At 40.3% G+C, this 22,348-nt stretch overlaps 1 protein-coding gene across 2 annotated transcripts in view; it reads right to left on the reverse strand.

The window, feature by feature from the left end:
* Positions 1–262: 262 nt before the first annotated feature.
* Positions 263–22,348, reverse strand: part of KDM1A (lysine demethylase 1A) — a 28,350-nt gene continuing 6,264 nt past the window's right edge. The window contains exons 3-20 of one of the 2 annotated variants that reach the window (XM_014881238.2): positions 20,648–20,707; positions 16,808–16,941; positions 15,091–15,169; positions 14,115–14,207; positions 13,299–13,405; positions 12,216–12,297; positions 10,915–11,009; positions 9,940–10,082; positions 9,385–9,475; positions 8,569–8,703; positions 7,299–7,372; positions 6,535–6,646; positions 6,028–6,160; positions 5,111–5,298; positions 4,569–4,683; positions 3,359–3,486; positions 2,876–3,022; positions 263–1,920 (exon numbers count right to left, since the gene is read on the reverse strand). In XM_014881238.2, coding sequence (XP_014736724.1) covers positions 1,735–1,920; positions 2,876–3,022; positions 3,359–3,486; positions 4,569–4,683; positions 5,111–5,298; positions 6,028–6,160; positions 6,535–6,646; positions 7,299–7,372; positions 8,569–8,703; positions 9,385–9,475; positions 9,940–10,082; positions 10,915–11,009; positions 12,216–12,297; positions 13,299–13,405; positions 14,115–14,207; positions 15,091–15,169; positions 16,808–16,941; positions 20,648–20,707 — 2,102 coding nt within the window. In that variant the 3' untranslated portion in view covers positions 263–1,734. The remainder of the gene's footprint in view (positions 1,921–2,875; positions 3,023–3,358; positions 3,487–4,568; positions 4,684–5,110; positions 5,299–6,027; positions 6,161–6,534; positions 6,647–7,298; positions 7,373–8,568; positions 8,704–9,384; positions 9,476–9,939; positions 10,083–10,914; positions 11,010–12,215; positions 12,298–13,298; positions 13,406–14,114; positions 14,208–15,090; positions 15,170–16,807; positions 16,942–20,647; positions 20,708–22,348) is intronic. The other variant, XM_088178478.1, reaches the window with a different exon arrangement.

The following is a 22,348-nucleotide window of genomic DNA, read 5'->3' on the forward strand; positions in this document are numbered from 1 at the left end:
GTTGTTGACCTGTAGCTACAAAAGCACTGCTGTGTGTAGCCTAAGAGCAGCAGAGAGCTGTAGCTGTGCCAGTGGTGTTATTCTCCAAAGCTGCCATGTCTGCTCTCAGTCAGTTCCAGGCTTACAGCTCTAGCACATACCAGAGGGGTTCTCTGCCTTGTGGTTCAAGAGCAGGCTCACCACTGCTACATGGGGACAGTGCAGGATGTGTACTGGACCAGTGGCCACCCACCACGGCATTGTTGCTCAACAGCAAGAAAACTTGGACTTTTTCCAAAACCTTTATTTCACTCTGATTTTTTTGATCAGTCACATGTGCTTGCTTCAGTGGGTTTAGGTGCTCCTCCTGTTGCCTACAAACAGGTGTGCTCTGACTGCTCCAGCTGCAAACCTCTGCTTCAGCTGCACCTGTGAGAAGGTTGCTGCTGTAGATCATTATTGGTGAGATGCTGAGCCAGATCCTGTTGTGTTGCCCCATGCCCAGGTCGTCAATCCTACTTGTGCTGAAGTTTCCTGCCACCCCCTTTGCTGGTTTCTTGGAATGTGTTCCCACCACTTGTGGGACATGGACCCTTTCTCAAAGACAAACCATAGAGAGGGCAGAGACAAATTACAGGCTAATCCCAAAACAGGTGGATATAATCGAGAATACAGGTGTCTGTCTGGGCAGGCCTATGCTATGTGAGGGGTTCTGGGAGCAGTGGATGTTTGCCACAAGCCTGGTGTCACAGGTACCAGGTGGACAAAGAGTGTCACCTGTTCTGCTGCAGGTTAAGGCAGACAGGGTTACTGTACCAGGAGTCAGCCCTGCCAGAAAGACACAACCATAACCAAGCATTTGAGAGATTTCCCTACATGGGATGGCAGCTCCAAAGCAGGGATTTCCAGACTGGGCATGTCCTGTTGTTCCTCTCATCCCTGGTCTCCTGTTCTCTGGTAAGGTTTAAGGACAAGCACTGGCATTCCACTTAGATGCCCTGGGATGATTGTTTCTGTCTCCTCTGGGATGTTTAACACACCAGGAGCCATTCAGTGGTTCCATGCACTGCCATAGGTGGTGAGCAGTACAGCACCAGACACACAGTTCACCTCAGGCCATTGGAACACGGTTCAGTACCTTTTCTTTTGTTGGAAGTATTTAATAGAACAGTATGCTTAGCATACTCAGTGATTCCTGGTTACTCTACAGCAGGATGCAGATGGTGTAGCAGCCAATGGACCATTTTGGAGAGGTGTGATTTGCTGTTACTGGTAGGCAAACAGTTGGCCCAAATTCTTGAATGCCAGACAGGAATAGAATTGGTCAAAAATATTACTCTTCAAAACAAAGCCATAAAAAAACACAAAGAAATTTACATACATTCTACACTAAGCTAGTATTCATAGCAACCAGCTTCTAGAGGTCCTTGTGCAATTACCAAACTGTAAATACACACATAGGTAGAAAAAACCCCCCAAACACCCTAAAAAACCCTCCAGCTATTTTGACTTCCAAGAAGCATCTGCAGAGTCAAAGTCCCTGACCAGCTTTGCAGTAAAGGATTCTTTTTACCGACTCTTCCAAGCTCTAAGATTTTGTAAAAGGCTGCCAAGCCAAGGGTCTGGCAAGCTCCTGGAAGGCCATTTTCACACGAGGCTTGACAGTAACTCAGGGTCCTCTCAGCAGACACTGCTACAAACTACTCGAGTGTGTCCATGGCTGGTGTCCATCGCCGTGGGCGCGGCTCCTGTGTGTCACATGCTGGTGGCCTGCTGTGGGGGCACTCCCGGCGTGGGCTGGCGGGGCAGGGTGTACATGGCCCCCAGGAACTGGTCTGCGATGCGGCCGGCCTCCCGCAGCCCGCTCAGCAGCGCCCCGTGCACCGTGGCCGGGTAATTGCGGATCGTGTGCTCGCCCGCGAAGAACAACCGAGGGATGGGCTGCGGGAAAACGACAGCAGCGCCGTTAACTCGTGCCTTCTCGAATTCTGTAGCAAATGGTACTTTAAAAAAATGCCAGAAGGCCTCTAATCACAGCACAGTCTCTATTGTGGTGCGTGTAAGTCAGACAACATTGAACCTATTTCAAGCTGTGTACAAATTAACGAGAAAATGAAGCTCTATTCGATAAGAAATGTTTGTGAAGCAGGGTCACGTCCCAGCTGTAACTGAAACTCTACAGCCAAATTGTCAAACGTGTTTAGGAGGAATACTTTCCAATCCTGGAACATGAACTCTAGCACAGTAAACAAACAAAAACTTCAACAACTCACTTAAATCAGCAGTTTCTCTTTAAACTGAGACCTTAAATAACTACCCACAGAATCATAAAAAGTGGGAGAAAATGTTCATATATTACATTTTGCAGGGAATCATTTTATTCATAGCTGTGTGTATTAATGACTTGTATCATTAGAACAAGAACTCAAATAAAGCCAAAGCCACACAGCCTTTCCTGGCACTGCTTTCAAACTTAATTCCCTCAACATGTACTGGAGATGACTCCTGCCTTCATTGTGCTGGGCTCCCATTTGGAAGAGACCTTTTGATTCCTGTTCTTCTCACTCTGGCCTTCACCCTCTTTCAAATCACTGCAACTCACTTAAATATGCTCATGGATAACAAAAATATAGAGTACTAAACACAGATATAATATTAAATACTCTGTTCATAACCAAACTGGCTTTCTGAATAAAAATGCTTTCTTTAGCAAACAAGTATCACCAAACCTGTGATGACAGAATTAATGAGTGAAAAAACTAATTATTTCACAGGTTTTAATCATTCACAATAAGATACAAGTTATCTAAACTTGTATTTAGATAGCTATGTAAATTTCTCAGAAAAATCATTCTGTTTTGAGATTTTTCTAAAAAATAACTGTGACATTTCTCACCTGTGGAGCACCTGGAATGGCTGGTCCTGGAGTGATTGGCTGAGCCATCAGGTCATAGTCATTTCCAGAGGAGCCAGCAGCTACATAGGAGTAGGAGCCCCTGGCCCAGGGGTCAGCACGCCAGCGGGACACCACGGTCTCCTTAGGCTGAGACAAGACACGAGCTTCAGTTGTTGACAAAGTGCAAATTCTACAGTTTGTGACAAACACAAACAAAGCAAATTGCAGCAATGTAAGGGACAAAGTCCTTGGGCTGACCTTAGTGGTGGAACTCCACTTGGTAACACTTACTAAGGTAAATCTTTGATGGCAATTCCTTAAATCTTTCCAATACATTACCAGACCCTAGTGCATGCAGATATCCTCAGCTGGAACTCAGACCTTTACAGCTGCTGTGTGTGTTCTGTTTCCTCTGTTTCTCCTCCCACCATTAACAGAAGGACAATGCACTCTCCCCTCTCCCTCAGCCCGAGCTCTACTGACCTGGGGCACAGCACTGCTGCCAAAGATGCCTTTGAGAATGGCAAGGCACCGACCAACAATGACATCATCACTGATATTCTCCATGATCCCTGCTGCCTCTCCTGCTACCAAGGCCAACAAAATCGGTGCTGGGAGGGGGTGGGAGAGAAAAAAAAAAAAAACTGAATTATTGAAATTGAACATTTTGATAAGACAAGTTGGACTTGGACAGACATGGATCTGCAGTTAATCCACGAGGTTGGAGACTAAACAAATCCAACAAAAGTCGTCCTCAATTTTCCACCATCATGTCAATACAACAAAATGAATTTATATATGCCACGGTGCTACTTAGAATTATCAAGAGAACTGATGTATTAAAAAGTAAATAAATACATCAGGAATGATGTTTCAATGTTTCACAGTCTAACCACATTAACTACTAACCAACTATCCATGAGAAATGGTAATTGTGTTTCATTTCAGCCATCTGACTTGTGTTTCAACATGAGGTTTTACTGCCTTTCTGTTTCATTTCTACCTGCTCTGCCTATCTTCATGAGAAGGAAGACTTAGAATTTAGCATGTGAAGCTAATTTGTACATGACATTATTTTCCATCTAAACCAAACCATGACCCTACTTGTTAACTATGTAACAGAGCCACCATAAAGCCACACAAGCCACATGAACAGCCTTGCTATCCAAGGCTCATTACTTATATTCCTCCAGTAAAATCTTACCAAACATTTTAATAATTCAATAGCCTAGAAAGGCACTTCCCTTGCACAGCAATTTTTTCCAGTTAACAGAGAAACCTGGCCTGCTTATGACAGAATGGAAGAAAACCAACTGTAAAACAACTCACCCATTTAATAATGCTCCTTATACACCTTTGCCTTTAGTCTGGGCAATGGCAGGAACAAAACCAGTACATTTCCTGCACCAGCTGCAGATAAACCAAAACTACTGTCCTGATGTAGCAGTAATGCAATTGAACAGTCACAGCCTGGAACCCAGCATTAGTAAACTCCCACTTATCTGTGTGCTGCCCTAACCTACTACAGAACTGTCTGCAAGCAGTGCTGCTCTTTGCTTCCATTTGTCTTCCTAAAAATCCTGCCTTCTTACCATGCCCACATGTGAACACTAACAGCATTTTTAAAAGTGTTTTTTTCCTAGATCTGAAACTATACAAGACACTGGCAAAAGCAGACATGCACCACAGCTACCTTTGTACAGGTTCCAAAAGAGGAAAAGTTCTCCTCTGCTTGCAGTAGTGCTCCCAACATGGCCAAACAAATTGACACTTGGATCCCAGAAAACACGATCAAAACACAACACAACCTAGAGAGAAAGAGTATCAACAGTTAGGAAGAGCACAGGGGAAAAATAAAAATAAAGACAATTACACTCATTGATGTTTATCACTGGACCCATCATGAAAGGGAAATCTGGTGAATATACAGTGCATATAAATAATACACAGAGGCCTCCAACTGCCTTCCCACAGGTCACTGTGCTCTCAGAGCTCACCAGTTCTCTGGTTAACAAGTTCCACCAGATCTACTTCTGCAATTTAATTCTTTTAGGCCTGTGTGGGACATAGACAAGAGGCCCTTACAGTTCCTCAGACAATTTTCACCATCAAATCCTGGCAAAACAGCTGAGGAAAAGCTGTTTTTCTTCCTCACCCCCACTAGATCCCACCCACATGTCAGATTGTCTCTGTGACAGCCTCTGGCCTGCTGCAGTTCCCCCAGTGACAATGCACCTTGTTCAGGTTGCCAAATCCCATCCTCTGCACGGCAGAAGTTTTCCACTCAGGGAGAGGTGGCACGAACTGAACTGCTGGAGGCTGCTGTTTCAGCACTCCCAGGGGCAGAGTGCACAGCACAGCATCACATTTATAAATGAAGGTCTGGCTTGTAGATCGGGTATTCACAGCTATCACTTCACAGCCTGCAAAAGGGAGAGAAAATCAGTTTAATAGGCCAGGAGGTAAAAGCATTGGATTAAAAATTAAAGAAATTACCATAATCACATCAGAAATTATTTTGTTTATGGAGGCAGCTTTACACTAACTGTACTTAACTTGTAGGCACGTTGTTACTGGTCATTTAGCTCTATTCCAGGAAACACAATTAAGGGAGCATCTGAAAATGGCCTTACTGGGATAAGCCTAAAGGTTCATCCAGGTCAGCAAATATTATTTAAATATATCCATAAATAAACAACAAGTAGAGAGTGAGCCTCTCATTACATTGCTCTCCCAGCTGACAGTTTCCCAAGCCAATGTTTTGAAGAACAACAAAAAGATACATTCCCTTCCATTACATTCATTTATATTTCTAATACCAGGACCTGTGGCACCAAGCCTTAAAGCAGCCCCAGATCTCTTACTCCAAATGCTTCAATCAATGAAGTAAATAAATAATGTAAACAATCAGCAAATACATCTGAAAAAGACTGTGTCAAATGAGTCACAGAAATAATCAAAAAACCATTCAAGATTAAGAAATCTCTAGCAACTACTTATACAATCCTAATACGAAACATGGCTGTTTCTCTAACCCCAGACATGTATTGGGAGGGGTTGGACAATATCAGTCCTCACATATTTCCAGAAGCACTGAAATCTATTTTCTGTGTTCACAATCCCTCCGGGCAGTTCCCTGCAGGGCTCAGTACCTGATGCTGTGTAGCGAACCTGTCGAACTGCTGTGTTTAATTTAATATCCAAACCTTCTGCCAAGGCCACTGGCACACAGGAATATCCATTCCTCACAGTCAAGTGACTGCCTGTGAATTCAAAGTCATCATCCTAAAATGAAGAGGGACAAAAAGCATGCATTCATAATGGAATCCCGTAAATCAACAGAAAATAATCAACAACTCTACATGATGGCAAAAAATATTTCAAAAACTGATTTTAAAGAGTCAAATAAATGTGAAATTCTGATTATTTGTCAAGTAGTAAGTATGGAAACTTTCAGCAGACAGTGCTGTTAGAGATTGTTTTGGCACTAAGAAAAAGCTGTCTGGAATTTCATCATCAAATAATAATATGACATAAGAATTCAGTACCTGCACAAAAGCAGACACACCTAACAGAAACTCTTAAAATCTACTAACTTTCCTGAGAATGAAATAAACACAGTCCAAGTTTTAATGAATTGCTGAGTACTGACTACCTACCTGGTCCCAGTGCTTCAGTGAAAGTGTAGAAAGGGGTGTAGCATTAGCAAATTCTAGGTTTGCAAAATGCCAGTCAAGTATTTGCCTGTCTCTTGATGACAAATAAACATCACTAGAAAAAAAAAACAAATATAACACAAAGACATTTAGTTTGTTAGAACAGGATATTGTAAATACATTGCTTCTGAAAATTTCTTCACAAGCCATTTTTGAGTCTCTCCTTAGTCCAGAAATAAAAACATTAAAAAATAATACAGATTCTGTTTCAAACATCTGGACCTCTCTCATGAAAGCTGTGTATCAAAACCCAGCAAATTCAGGTTTTTAAAGCAGACTTCATGTAAAATACTCAAAGAGAAGCTAAAAACTTCAGAAATAAAAAAGGTTACATTAATAATGGCTTAAGTAGTATCCATAAGGACAATAACAAAAAACCTAGTAAAATTGCACAGAATAATAATATTCTACCAATATAAGTAGGATTGTTTGCCATCATTACTGACAGATATTTAAAACCTGAAATGCCTTTTGAGATCAGGCACTGATTACTGCCAGGATTTCTACAGAACCACCTTTGCTGTTTGAGTCATCTCTAAAAATGAGGAAGTTGAGTTCTAAAGCTGAACTCAAACTCTGTGTTTGTACCTTTGTAACCCCTTGAGTTCCCATAATAAAAGCAAACCATAGCATTTCTGAAACTCAGGGAAAAGATAGTGAAAGAATTGCTTTCCTAAGTATTTATCCTTTTAAGTTTGTATCTTTACCTTGGTGGGTTGGCTTCAAGTTCTTGTAATTTCTCTTCCAGTTTTCCTTGTGTTTCTGCCAATTCATCATATTCCTATTAAGATTAAAAGCTAATATTAAAACCAGTTTACATGTAAAAGGACTTGAAGACATCAGGTAGCATCAGACTGGACCTAATCTCAAGAGAAATCCCTAGAAAAATCACTTCATGGATTTACTGGAAGTTAGGTCAAGTTTGTTATTTTTTTCAACATTTAATCCAGCATATTTTACTCTTCTGCTTTTTGTGTATACAGAGCTCTGTGTCACACTGCAGAAAAGATTAAATTCCTGAAATACCACCAAACTAAACACTTGAATTGAAGAACATGAGGGTTCATTACACTCCTGATATTTTAAGGGTTCCTGTGGTTCTGAGAGCTTCATATTCCACAAACTATTCTTTCTATTCTTCTCTCTCTTAAAAGTTTATAGCTAATATTGAACATGGAGATTTCCAAAGCAGAATCAATCATATGTAAAAACCAGACATGATCTAATTCAAGCTTCCTCCTATTTTAAAAAAAAGTAAGTAAAACTAGGTATAAAGTCAACAGCCAATAATATGGAGTGTCCAATAAAAGCAACAGGAGCACAAAGCTGTTCACTGGTGACAAAATAGAAGAGCCACTACTTCTGTATATACACATACAAACACACCCAGAGCTTGCAAATAAGGGTATATATCCTTGGTTTAGCAAGTAGCTGAAAAATGATCCTTGGTTCTACCAGACCTGGGTTAGAATCCAGAATCACCATCACAGATAGAACATTGTTACAGTTTCCTTTTTAAGGCACATTTCTACATCAAGATATTCCCAGAGAGGGGAAGTAACTCTGCTTGTCAGGGCAGAGCTCTGTACATGATAATCTTTGGATAGAAATAAATCTTTTAGTTAAGAAATCACCTTTATTTATCTTAGAGAAAAGAGATCTCTCTTCAAAGGCAGATTTTATTTCCAGACTATTGTGAAATCCAGCTGTATTAAAGACCACAAATTCATCTTCAAAACATTACATGCTGTCTGACATGAGCCAGCACAGACTTATTTAAAACTGAGCTTTAGTATTCCCCAGCTAAAGGTACTCAGTGCAGACCTATCAGTGTTAGAACCCAGAGTTACTGTCAATCACATTGTCCTGAAAGCACTGGAGCACAGGGACAGATGTGGATTTTTGTAGTGGCTGATTGGATGTGGCTGCTCAAGTCCTGAGGAAACACTGGCACACCACATGTTTGACATCCTGTACCTTGCAAAGAGCAGTCAGATCTCTGTGCTTGCTTTTCACAAGGAACTCTGCTGTAATATCCCGGGGTGGCTTCACTTCTGATGCTTCCTTATACTGCTGATGAAGTTCTTTAATCTTTTCCTTTAAATTCACCATCTTTTAAGACAGAGCAGAAAAAAGGAAGAAAGAAAAAAAGAGGAAAAAATTACGAAAGGCAGATTTCAACAAGTTACTATGTAAACTGGATATTCACCTCAAACGATGCCATTATAGGAAAGATTTTCTGGTTTTGGCAGCTATCACTGATATATGCAAGAAGCCACAGTAAATACCACCAACCCTACACAACATGGCTGAAACTCAACAGCATTGATTTCTTACTATGTTGCAATTAATTTCAATTTGAGAAACTCCCATAGAAAAGTAAAGATGTCATTTACCATGAGCAAAAATAACCGAAGTAATCCTAAACCATTATTTCTGTACTATAGATCAGATGTGTAGTGAAGACAGCAAACATTTCTAAATAGCCCCCAAAAGCCTCAGCCAGTATCAGCATCTCTAAAGGAAGCTGTGAAACATCACAGTTTATCATGCCTGTCCCCTGCCTTCCTTTTCCTGTATTGTTTTATGGTTTTCTGCCTAATCAATTTTTCTCCTCCTCAAGCAGGAGACACCTTTGTCCTAACAGGGCTTCTAAGCAGGTCTTAAGCAAAGAGATATTTTTAAGAACAGCATTAATAGCAACTTTCTGATATTATTCTTTGGACATTTTTGTAGGTTTTTCCACTTTCTGAAGAAAACAATGCTTATGTTGTTCTAAATGTCTCATCTGACCTTGTTAAGAAGATCTTTCAGTTCCTCCTGCGTTTTCACAATTTTTTTCCAGTGCTCAATCTGCTCATCCTTCACATGCTTCTCCTGCAATCTGGAAAAGGTGAGAAGTGAGAGTCAGGTCAACATAAAATCCTTGTGTTAATGAGAAAACTTATTATCACAATCTAATTAGTGGGACACAATAAAACCGTATGTCATGGGATATTTTAGTAAATACTTGTATGACAATTGGAAAATTAATGCAAGTTTCTGTAAATAAGGGATCCATGACTAGCTAAAATGTGAGTGTGAAGTCACCTTCTGCTATTAAAGGGCCTTACAATTGCTTTCAAGCAGTGTTAGTGCATTGTTTGGACAGCAATCACACCGAGCTGCTGTAGCAATGATTTTCAGGAAACTTTCAAGAGAGGTTTGGTCCTTTAACCATCTGTGAGATCAAGCAGCTGTATTAAGAAGGTAATGCTTACATCTAGGAGCACCAGAATTATTTCAGGTATCTTTTGGAAATTCACCCACAAAATAGGAGAGCCTACCAAAAAGAGAGAAGTCACTTACTGTATGACAACCTCCAGAGCCTGACCTAGGGAGACAGGCTTATTATTGAGAACATTAAAATCCAGCTGATGACTGAGATAGGATGTGGCTTCCAGCAGACGATTAAATTCTTGCTCCACCATTTCATCTTTCTCTTTGGGAACCTAGGAGACAAAAGAACAAGCATTGTTCTTAACCCATTTATAAAAAATACAGTTGCTGAGAATAGCCCTTGAAAAAAAAAGTTCAATACCCTCAGCTCTCTCAAATGATCAGACATCAAGGTCTGTACAACACAATGTCACACTTTGCCAGGATGGGCACAAGAAGAGCTGTCAAACCACAATGACAACAGACTTCTCTTGCAAGAGAAACCAAACTGCCTTATGGGCTCATAAGATTTCCTTACTGGAAAGAAAGGTGTGTTCATCAAAGCTACAGAAGCTTGCCAAAAGACTCTGATGGCAGAATGGCTCTACACAATCACAAGGCTTCAGAGGGCTTGGCATAGCTCAGTGAAGGAGACACACAGGAATTTATCTTCTGGAATGGTCACTGTGAGTAAGAACTAGCAATCCAGCTTTTCTAGGATGATGGTGGAAACACTGCTGGACACATATGGAATGGTGGCATTTAACTGTACTGATGATACTCAGTTAAATAGTGAGTGCTGCCAGTGTGAAAATACCTGTTACATGATGAGAGCTCAAGTGCTGGAAAGAGCAAACCTCACATCTGTTAAACCGCGCACGGGTTAAACAAAGGACAGAGAACTTGGCTTCCACAAAACCTCTGAAATGCAAAGGTAAAAACTCATGTGGAAAGAGCAGGTTTTAGAAAAATATGTGCAGGTATGCTACAATATTACTAAATTGCCTAAAAAGGGACACACACTTTCCTTCCTCCCTCTCTCTGGAAGCCATCTCATGCTAGACCAATAGACTTGAGATATTACTTCTTTTTTTAAAAGGTTCATGGAAACAGTGTCAGACTTACAGCTTGTCCATTTGCTTCATAAAGTGGACATTTTTGTTTGATCTTTGCTAATTCCATATTTACTTGTTTGCTGACCACAGCCATGGGATTTCCTCCTGGAAAAGATTTTATATAGTTAACAGGGACTTCTGTAAAATTTGTCTGCAATTAAACAAAAACTCCATAGTTAAAGCAATTTCACAGACTAGAACACCAACTCCAGTGTATGCATTCCAGTGACCTCGTGTAACACTGCCAAAGGTCTGCACTTCACAGTGATTCCTGCAATGAGAACATGGAAAAAAACCAGCCCAGCAAATACCTACTTGTGGTATCTGAAGGGGTCCTACAGGGAAGCCAGAGAGGGACTCAGCATCAGAAACAATATTGATGTGACAAGGGGTAATGGGTACAAACAGAATGGGGGGAAGTTTAGGCTGGATTATTAAGAATAAGTACTTTCCTGTGAGGGTGGTGAGATACTGGAACAGGTTACTCAAGGAGGCTGTGGATGCCCCAAGCCTGGCAGTGTTCAAGGCCAAGGTTAAACAAGGCCCTGAGCAACCTGGTCTGGTGGGAGGTGTCCCTGTCCATGGCAAGGGCAACTGGCACTAGCTGATCTTTAATGTCCCTTCCAACCCTTAAGATTCCATGATTCTATGAATTAAACATAAAAATATTACAGTCTTTCAATAGGCAAACTGAGTTCTGTTTTTTCATGACTGTCCAAGTTCAGTTCTTTGTCTGGAACCAGTTTCTGTATGCAATTTAATGAGACTAATCACGAGACAGACACCAAATTTAGATCATCAGTAAAAACTGGAGTTTGTTATAGGTTTTACAGTATTTTATCATTTCAGTACTTTGCTGAAGGATATTCCACACTTGCCTGTCTTCTTAGCAGAGTAACCATGTCAATAATTGATGCCATCCCATAAGCCAGTAATTAACAGGAAGAAAATTGCTTTGTTTGCCATTATTTTTACAACTATTTTTGAAATCACGTGGAGAAAATACTTTTGGGGTTTAAACTCTGAAGATCTTTCTCTTTAGAATGCCTCTGCTCTTCCCCTCCTCCCATGTAAACTGAAAGAATACATTCTGTGTCTTTAGGGTCTCTCTGATCATATAGCTCTGCTATTTATGAAAACTACTAACAGCCAAAAAGGCTGAATGAGAACACACACTTTTAAAGAGTTACAAATACCCATGTATTTTGGCCATGAAAGAAAATAGCATGAAGGTTTCACATTGACAGCATCTTGCCCCCCAGTTCTCCTCCCTGAGGAAATCAAATCCCTTTTTGATTTTGATAAACTCACCAAGTCCTGTTACCACCATTGCTCCCAGATCAGCAACATAATTCCCTTTGCGAAATGTGGCAACTCTGCCTCCTACTCGGTCCTTTGAAAAGCACAAGATTTGAAACCTCCAGTTACATTCAGTAAGACACCTCACTGAAATATCATCACTGAAACATCTACAAAACATGGTGCAAGTATTCTCTCAACTGAAGGTTCAATAAACAGAATGTACCCTTTTCCAAAAACCTCTGCAAATGAGCTCAATCACAATTAATTTGTCTAAGTTAAGGAATAAAATGCTTAAGTAGCATTTAAAAAATGAGAAGAAAAGAAAAAAAAGAAAGAAATAGAAAAAAAAGTCGCCTAATCTGATTTGGGCAGATTTCACTATTTCTGCTGTAGGATCCACTGTGATTCCAAAGCCAACCCCTTCACTGTCCATGCACAAATTTAGTTATGTACTAGATTTCCCCCTCTCCCTGATGCCTAAAGATTTTTAGCTTTTTATATATTTTTCATATATTTATAACTTTGTAGACTGTCAATACAGTTATAACTTCTAGTACTTTTCCTGCCCTAGTTTAACAATCTATTAATAATACACTCTTGAAATTCTCCTGAAAGAACAAGCAGCCAGTTCACATACCACAAAATGTAGCACTGATTTTAAAGTCTCATTTAAGCACACAGTAATAAAGAATTAATCTAGGTTTAAAATCCCACCTAATGCTGTATGGCAGCTCCAAGCTAAGATTATCTTTAACAAGCAAGTTCTCAAAATATGGACATGAATTCTGCTTTCTGATGAAAAATCAATTTCTAATCGTGAAAGAAGGTTGTTCTGAGCTGTTCCTGGTGTAAGCACTCGACACCAGCACCTGATTATCCAGCCCAGCTCTGAGAAAGCATCAGCCAGCCCCAAGCAGGAAGAGATGCACTCAGCTCCTTGTGAGACAGGTTCAGGATTCACCCTGACTGCCTGGAACACCACACACACACTGAGCCACCCTGAGCATCTGCTGGGCCACAGCCCTGCCCTGAACTGGACACGGTTACTGGGGAAGTTGCCATATAGAAGTAAAATAGCACAGAAATTCATACTCTGGCTTCCAGAACTGTGACATCCATTCCAAAACTCTGCAACTGGCGAGCTGCTGCCAACCCAGAGACTCCAGAACCAATAATGATCACCTTTCCTGTCTTCTTGGCTAAAGAAAGAGAAAAATCAGTTTCAGTCATTTTATATGTGCAGTACTAAAATGCAAACAGTCGTGTTAAAGTTGCAATTAAGAGATACCAAGAACAAAAAGTTTTCTTCTCATGAGTAGTTCTGACAGAACAAAATCTTTAACAAAAAGAAAACTGAAGTAATTCTGAACGTATACTGAGACAGGTACAAGGAAAATACACCAGCAGTACATCTGGAACAAGGAAGCAAACAGGAGAAAAAATGCTTCCAGATGACTGTGTGAAGAAAGCAATTCATATTCATTATTGGGGACAAAGTATCATAGTTTGATTTCCTTCTGCTCCAGAAGAATAAAACTTAATAAGGGCAGAGAAGTTCACTTGCAAAATTCAAGAATCACATAAGCATGTAACAGATCTAAGTACAATATTGTGCTTCTGACTTTATTTATTCAAATGAGGAACCAAGATAACTCATTAAAAAGCAACAGTCACTGAATTATCTACAGAAGATTTGCCAACTTTTTTCCCTCTCAAAGTGATTTATGTAAATACATGGTTTCTCTATGCCAAAATAAAACACATTAACATCAATACTCAGATGGCTTTCCAGCCTTTTTTTATTTTCTTAGCACTGCAATTCTATAAAGAGCACTCAAAAAACAGCCCTAAGAAATCATGGAACAATAAAACAAAACTTCAATTAGAAACAACGTTCAAGATTCTTACTTGGAAGGGGCTTCACTCTTTTGTAGATCCCAAAGTTAATCAGCCCATGACGTTCCAGGTAGCTGTGAACCCTGTGAACGAGCACTGTGTCACCTAAAACAATGTGAAAAGTTTCAAAATGATTCTGTGTGTTCAGCAGCACACATGCACTGTACATTCACAGCAGCAATCTGGCCAAGTCCCACCAAACACATCCTGCCCCACAGCTCTGCTGCTCACTGATGCACTCATCTTTTCTGAAAAGCTGGATTGCAGTTTTGAATCCTGCCTGAAAAGCTGTACAGGACACAAGGTGCTTCTTTTCATCTTTTCTGCAACTGACTGCAAAATCCCAAGATCATGACACAGAAGTTTGATGTGATTTGCTGGTATTGTGCCAATACTTACTGCAGCACTGAATTCTCATTTTTATTTTTAAAAACAACATAATTCACTATTTTACAATCCTTAACAGTTATATTTGCATCCATTTCAGCACTATTTTCTTCTTCAATTTATTTTATGGCTACCCTCCACCTTTTTCCAGTTTGTTGGGATCTTGTGTGAGAAGTGTGCAATGGTCTCCATTTGCAAGCAGTAACTCCTCACTCCTTTACTGCCTTTTTGCATCACATCCAGTCTGCTTAAGTCTTAAAAAACCCTCCCAAACCCATATGATTAATAATGTTTTACAGCTGAAAACCACCAAGAAGCTGTAGCAAACTTTAAAAGCTGCACATGAATTAACCCTACTGTAACAATCCATCTTTTTAGCAGCTTTTATGAACCCTGCTAGTGCTGTATTTTTTACCAAACAATGAACTCGACCAAATCTGAACCATGAGTATAATGCATTCTCCCAGTCTGTGCACAAACACTCATGGAGCTCCACTAACAAAGGACTGCAGCATCTGAAGCAGCTTCTCCTCAAACCAAAGTGAAAGCAAACAGCAATGATACACACAGCACGATTCTGGCAATGAAAAATTTGACTTACTGTTATAAGGTGCTTCCAACTGTTGGATTGTTGCTTCAAATGTCAGCTGAATCTTTGGGTTGTCCAACCAGAGCTGCAGCTGTATTTAAACAAACAATGCAACATGTCACACTGAGCAATAACATCGAGGTGTTTTCCAGGCACGTGTCTGATACCAAATATTGTCAAGAGATGAAACCCCAGAATGAATTAAACTTTGGCAGGACTACCCAAGCCACACTGACCTTCACTGTTCCTTAAGGTGCAAAACAGTCTGTTTGAAATTCTCACACCATTTCAAATAAGAAACACACCAAGGTAGCAGCAAGATGTGTGTGGCTGGCAATGTCAGCCAGCATTGTCTTTTAGGCATCAGATTTCATGTTTTTATAAATCTTCAGCTGCACTTCTCACGTTATAAGGTTTATTTATCTCTGACATTTAATGATCCAATCCATCTTCACCAATATAACACATGACCATGGACTACACTGGCTACATGTACACAAAAAAGCATATTTACAGGACATTTACAGTTCAAAAAATCGAGCAGGAAGAATTTTCTGTGATATGTTAGTAGGTCAATTCATACTAGAAAATAACTGCTTTCCCAACAAAATTCCTACTTTGTACCAGAGAGGCAGGAGTTAATAAATAATTTTACTGTTCCATACTAAGATCTAGGTCATACATAGCATCTCCACTCCATTCTGCATTCCACAATTAGTCATTTATTTGGGTATTTCTTTAGAGTTGCATTATACTCAGCTTCACAATCCCTCACAGATACCACATTAAAGTGGAAATCCTACAACTACAATGAATAGGAATGATTAAGAAATAATTTCCTTAGAATTTGGGAGGCTATTTGATGCAAATGGCTCCTGAAGAGGCTGCACACTGTGTGATGGGTTCACATCAGCTGTTCCTGTCTCTGCTGCTCTCACTGGACTCTTCTGGCTTCCCCTCACAAACCTTTCTCAAACAGGATTCCTGCTCAGGAATTTCTTCAAGTTCCTCTGAGGCTCTCAGACCAGCAGTGCTGCTTTTCCCTGCAAGTATCTCTCTCCAGTAATTTCTTAATTTCAGTGGAAGGCTTTTCTGCTTCCAACACATTTCTGAAAGGATTACTCACTATTCATTTTGTGCAAACTGTTTTCCAAATTTTTTGGCATGGTCTGGCCTATTTTTACACCTCTCATGACTTCCCAGAAGCTACAATTTGAATTAGAAGAAAATTTTACAGGAATAGCAGAAGTCATGCTCTTAGCATGAAGATCTCCACCACACATCAATTTTAAATAACTTCTCTAAGTTATTAAGCACTGGGTGTTATCATAGTCAATAACCCATGATGTTTCTTTATCATCTTTAGTCTGTGAAAAACTGAGTTGTGCATAAGGTGTTTTGTCTCTTAATTATGCTAACACAGAAATTTTCAACACATTTCTTGCTTTCCTACTGTAATTTTTCAAACATGACTTCAGTTTTCCAAAATACAGGAGAAAGCCTTGATCCCTGTTTTGGATGTTGTAAATACACCACAAATTCTTTATGCTGCTCACAGCACTGCTTTGATCAAGAACTGGACAGCACATTTCTTAACAATTTAAGAGCATGACAGAAATGAAACCCCACTATCCCAAAACCAAAAATTCCATCAACTGCTAGACATGATAACTGCAAGGTACACCAACTCCCTACCCTTTTTTCAACAATACTTTTACAACAAACTTACAGTGCGGTTCCTGATGTACAGAAACACCTTCTGAGTCTGCTGTGGCCCACTGATGATATCAGGGAAGCAGGCAGCTTCTTGGGATGTCATTCGGTCATGTGGAAGTCTGCTCTGGAAAGCTGCACCCTCCACACCTACAATAAAAACACAAGTAGTCTACAGGCACTGCAAAGGAACACCAGCCTTCCCAGCCAGTGCTTTCAGCCAAGAGATGATACAGTGGTCAATTTAATTTTTATTTGCTTCTGTAAGACACACACTGGCTTCCAAGTCAACAGTTGTTTGAATTACAGGTATCCAGAGATAATGAAAAAACAAAAATGAAAGCAAACAAAACGCCCCAAAAAACAAAGCCAGGAAAATATCACATATCAATACATTACATTTAACACACACACACACGTATGTATATGTATTAACAATAAAACATAACTATTTTAGATGCTGTCCTTAATTTGTGTGCTTTCCATTTTTTAACAGAATCAGAAAACCTTTTTAGAACCTGTTCAAAGCCAAAATATCTGTAGCATACAAGCACAGCATCTACCATCCCCTCTCACCTGCTTCTCAAAGTTTAATTTGCACTGACTTTCACCAGCTAGAGGAACTCACCTTAAACTCTGATTTTGCATATCTGATGTATTTACAGCACACAGTGCAATGAAATACAATCACACTTATGCATTTCCTGTGCTCTCTCCCCAAAGTGCTGCCTACAACAACAGATTTCCTTCTTTTCTTTTTCAATGTAAAAGATTGATGCTGAACCCATACAGGAGAGGTTTTCTCTAAGCGAAGCCTTCATTCATACAGGAACCTGCATTCCACCAATTCACACTGGCAGTGATGTAACTACATTCCTGTACCCTGCCCTCCTCAGTCTGTTCTGCTGCACTATAGAAAAAGTGACAAACTAAGACACAGCTGCATCCAGTGCTACAGCACAAGTGCAGAAAGCAAATCCTTCAGGCACAGAGAGAAAAACAAAGTACTGAGATGTGAAATACAGCAAGAAAAATATAAATCTCCCATGTCCTAGAAGTGACTTCGATCAGGACAGAGGACAAGGTGTTCAGTCTAGAAAGACAGAAGCCAATACATCCCAGGGGCAAAAAACCCCACAAGTATGATTAAGATCACTTGCTGAAACTGGAATTGCTCAAAAGACTACAATAAATAGCAAAGTAAATATAAGTTTGCAGGGTGTTACACTCATCAAGACAACTGTTGAAGAGTTTGAAGTTCATGTATAGCAATACATGTCACTGTACCAGGGAGAGGAGTTCCCTGCTTTTCATTCTAGTGCCATCACACACCCCTTTAACTTTCAAGCATTTTTACTTCCCAAAGGTGCTGAAAAAAAATCAAGGAAGGAAATGGGGTTGTGAAACTAATAAAAAAACCCCAACCAAAACAAAAACAAAAACCCCAAAACAAACGAACCAAAAATAACCACACAAAAAACCCTACCAACCAAACAAAAAAAAAAACCCACAAGAAGAAAAAAAACCCCCAAACCCCAAACTAAACAACAACAAAAAAATGAAACAAAAATCAATCATCCAAAAAAAACCCTCCCACAACCAAAAATTCATTTACAAGTAAAGATCAAAAGATCTGTGTGATGACTCAAGGTAAAGAGAACTGTCTGTAATCAATTACACAAATTTTACAAAGAAGAAATTAGTAACAGAAGCTAGAGAGCACTGCAAGGAAAATAAAATTAACCAAAGGAGAAGTTGACACTCAATGTTTCCTGCACTAATATTCAGCTATGGAATAGAAACTCACAGCTCTATTAGGACTTATTAGTCCTAATTAGTTTATTAGGACTTCAATTTCTCCAGCTACCACCATCCCCCAGCCCTTCTGCTGCCCTTCCATCTAACACTGCCTCAATGTGCCAACATCTGTGTAGGAATGCACGTGCTCAGCTATGAATTCTGTAAAACTGGGCATGGAAATCAAACCAGTTACCAATTCTCTGATACTTTATTAATGCTAATAATCTCAATTAAGGTTCTAGATCCTCAAGTGCTAGCAAAAAATCTCAGCAGCACGATTTTCAGAGAATGGTCAGGTAAAGACCTGAAATGCTGGGGCTGACTCCCCCTTACAGGTTTGTGCTAAAAGAAGAGTTTCTCCAGGTACCTGCTAAAAAGCCATGTAGTCATCAAACACCAGCAAAACCTCAGATGTGTGGATTTAAGGCAACTCTGCAGTTTCTTTAAAAGATTTGGGATTTACTTCTTCAAAGTGAGGAGCCACAGAACATGGTGCTGCTAACAGTTTTGAGAAGAACTCCCAAGGTGGGTTGACCTGGGGGGCCTTTAAGGCCACGTACCTTCCATGGAAATACCCAAACTTTAAAACTACAATAACAGAGTAGCCCAAGATGAGCAAAGGTATTCAGTTAAAAAAACCAAACAAACAAAAAAATCAACCAAAACAACTAATAAAACAACCCACAAGAGCATTCCAGACAAGAATTTAGAAAAGCATAGCTATTAATAGCAAAGATAGCATTTTTATTTGGCCAACCACTGGAAGATGTTAGAAGAACTAAATGTCCTTGAATTTACTTCTGGAAGTACACAGCTCAGATCTAAATGGATCTGGATTTCAGGCTGACTAAATCTCATTTGACACCCTTACTGCTTGTATTTCATGAAAGCCACAGATGACAGGGATTACCAGTTCAGAACTACGTGTTTCTCCTTGGGAAGGTTCTGCCTAGACTGGATTATCAGCTCCTCTTCACACACATTTCTGCACACACTTGCCCATTTCCTGACATTCAGCACTAGCAACTAATTGGCTGAAGTTTTGTGTATTGAGTTTCTTTCCCACAGAAGAAATCCTGAGGGATGCTGCTTATTTAAAGAAAACATCTGCAGATGAACACACTGAATTAAAGGATTTTGAATGTTGAATTGGACAGTTGTTAGAGCATACTCTCAGCATATAACACAAAATGCAAAATATGCAGAATTTCCAACCTAAAAATGAAATAGGCAATGCATCCTTAAGCCCATGAGCCATAATAGCCAGCAGTTCCATGCAAATGGTAACATCCATAACAGTATTTGGCTCCCTTACTTACAACAGCAAAGGATGCACTCTGAGATGAGTATCTTGAAGTTCTATTTGCTTCAAAAAGAGCAACTTGGAGGTACAGAATAGGTTCTGGAGCCTTTGACTCTTGTTTAAAACCCTAATCCTGAGGTGAGAGCAAAAGCAGCAGAGTTGGAGGAAGATTTTAAGTAGCACTCCAAGTACTTAAGAGTAAAGACACCAATGAATGAAGCAGTGAGTGAGTACTGCCAGCAGCAGGACCAAGGCCAAATGGCGAATGCAATTCACAATCCAGTCCAGTGAGCAGCAGACAATCTCCTGGGCTAAGTGCTGGCACACAGGTCAAACACAAACCCTTTCAAAAGACAAAAAGAAAGGAGCAAAAAGATACTCCATGCTATGTTTCTTCAGCAGATTAGAAAAAAAGGGTGGACTGTTCTAAAGCTGTCTGTGTCAATCTGGGTGGTACAAACTGGCTAGGAAAGAAACAGCTTTCTGTATGTTTAGACTCCTCTGACCATGGAGAGGAGTGGAGGGATGAGAGATCGGCCTGAGGCATTTCAACACAGGTTAGCTAGTGCCCTTTTCCACAGTTATAGACCTCAACTGCAATCTGAATAGCCCACACTTTCTAAACAGGAGGGTACACAACTCCTGCATCTCTTGCTAAATTGGGGACAACCACACCCATGCGCACTTGCAAGCATCAATCCCTAACTTGGCGGCTCTTGCTACTCAGTGGCAAGCATCAAACGCCACCCTCACCTGATGCTTGGCCGTCTCCATACCCTCCAGAACTGTCGTCTTGAAGTCCTCCTGCTTGCCCTGTGGAAGGAAAGAGGAGAACTCAGGGACCTTACTCCATAAGTTAAACCATACTGGACATAAAGGCCCGGCAGTTGGCGTTTTAGGTATTAAATTTCACCAACTAACTAAACCCATTTTCTGAGAATCCCATCCTCTGGAACCTAGGTTCAGGGCACCAAAAAAATTATGTTCTAAAGTGTGATCCAGGTTACTGGAACGCTTTACGTCAGATTTTATGGGAAATAAAGAAGTACACCATATGTAGCATTCCTGGTGGCTAAATACTTATGATCTGGCAGATGGATACCATCAGATTCTATGGATCTCAAACCCTAAGAATTTGATAATCTTGCCTTTGGTGCTCCCAAGTCTCCCCATACCCCAAGGAGATAGTTTAAAGCATTTTGGAAAGCCTCTTATATTCAGGAGACCCTATTATTTTCCCCATAAACCCCTGCTTTAAGCTTGATGCTAAAACAGTTCTTGAAAGGCTCAGACCACTTATTTTGGCTTCAGTACCCTTGATACACCATCAGTGTTCTAGCACACTAAGACTGTCTTTGAAGCCAAACACACGTCATCCCATTGATCAGTGATGTGATCAACACCCAGCACTGAAAGACATCAGTCTTTCACCATTCCCAGCAGTGGAAACATGAGGAAAGGCTAAGCACTCATCTGAAAGATCTGAAGAAGTCTCAGAATTACCTTAGCCCGCATCTCAGTCCTAAACAGGACTGCAACACAAACAGAAACAGAGCACGTTGAGAAGAGAGATGAGCACAGCTGCAGTGTCTGCAGGAACAAAGCCATTACACACCTCACACACTGCTCACTTCACAGGAGACACCAGCTCTGAGCTGAGCTCATGAGCAAAATTCTTCCACCATCAGATGTCTGCCTGAAGTGCCATGAGCTGCAGAGCTCAGGAAGCCATGGCACACTGCAGAGGTGGCCCAGTGCTGCCCACCTGGCTCCTGCTGCACAAAGGCTCCTTCCAACCACACTCTCCAACAACCAGCAAGCCCAAATCAACGTGCACTGGGACACGCTGCAATGGTCCCTGGAATGGAACAGCTGCTTCCTAGAGCACAACTGTTCAGGTGCAATCTCCAAACAGGTAAGAGCAAGGTCTAACCTGAGGCTAAACACACAATTGTTAATACCCTTTAGAGTCTGGGTGGACAATTTTGCTAGAATGTAATGTAAGGCTCTTAAGGAACACACTAACTGAGAAGAATTTCATCTGAGCTACAGATTTAACCCCTAAAGCAAGACATAGAAAGTTAAACAATGTTTCCATACTGTGCTAAACTGGATTAATCTAGAATGCCACAACATTAAACATCTACAGATAAAACAAAATAGGAACTGAAACAAGACAGACATTTTCCCTCAGTACAGCACAGAAGCCATAGTTAGTACTTGTATAAAATTAGTCTGTCAGCAGGGAAATAAAAAAAACCTCATGGTAAGACTATGACAAATAATTGTATTTTGACAGGCCTCACAAGACCCAAGTTATGATTCTGTGAATAAACATATCTGCAACAGCAAGATAGAATTCCTTACTTGATCTACATTGCAAGTACTTTATTTTGCAGGGAACATTTCAAGATTTGCTTCCATTCTGGGAGAGACTAACACAATTGAAACATG

The sequence above is a fragment of the Sturnus vulgaris genome, chromosome 24, assembly GCF_052056855.1.
Source record: "Sturnus vulgaris isolate bStuVul1 chromosome 24, bStuVul1.hap1, whole genome shotgun sequence".
Classification (NCBI taxonomy): Eukaryota; Metazoa; Chordata; class Aves; order Passeriformes; family Sturnidae; genus Sturnus; species Sturnus vulgaris.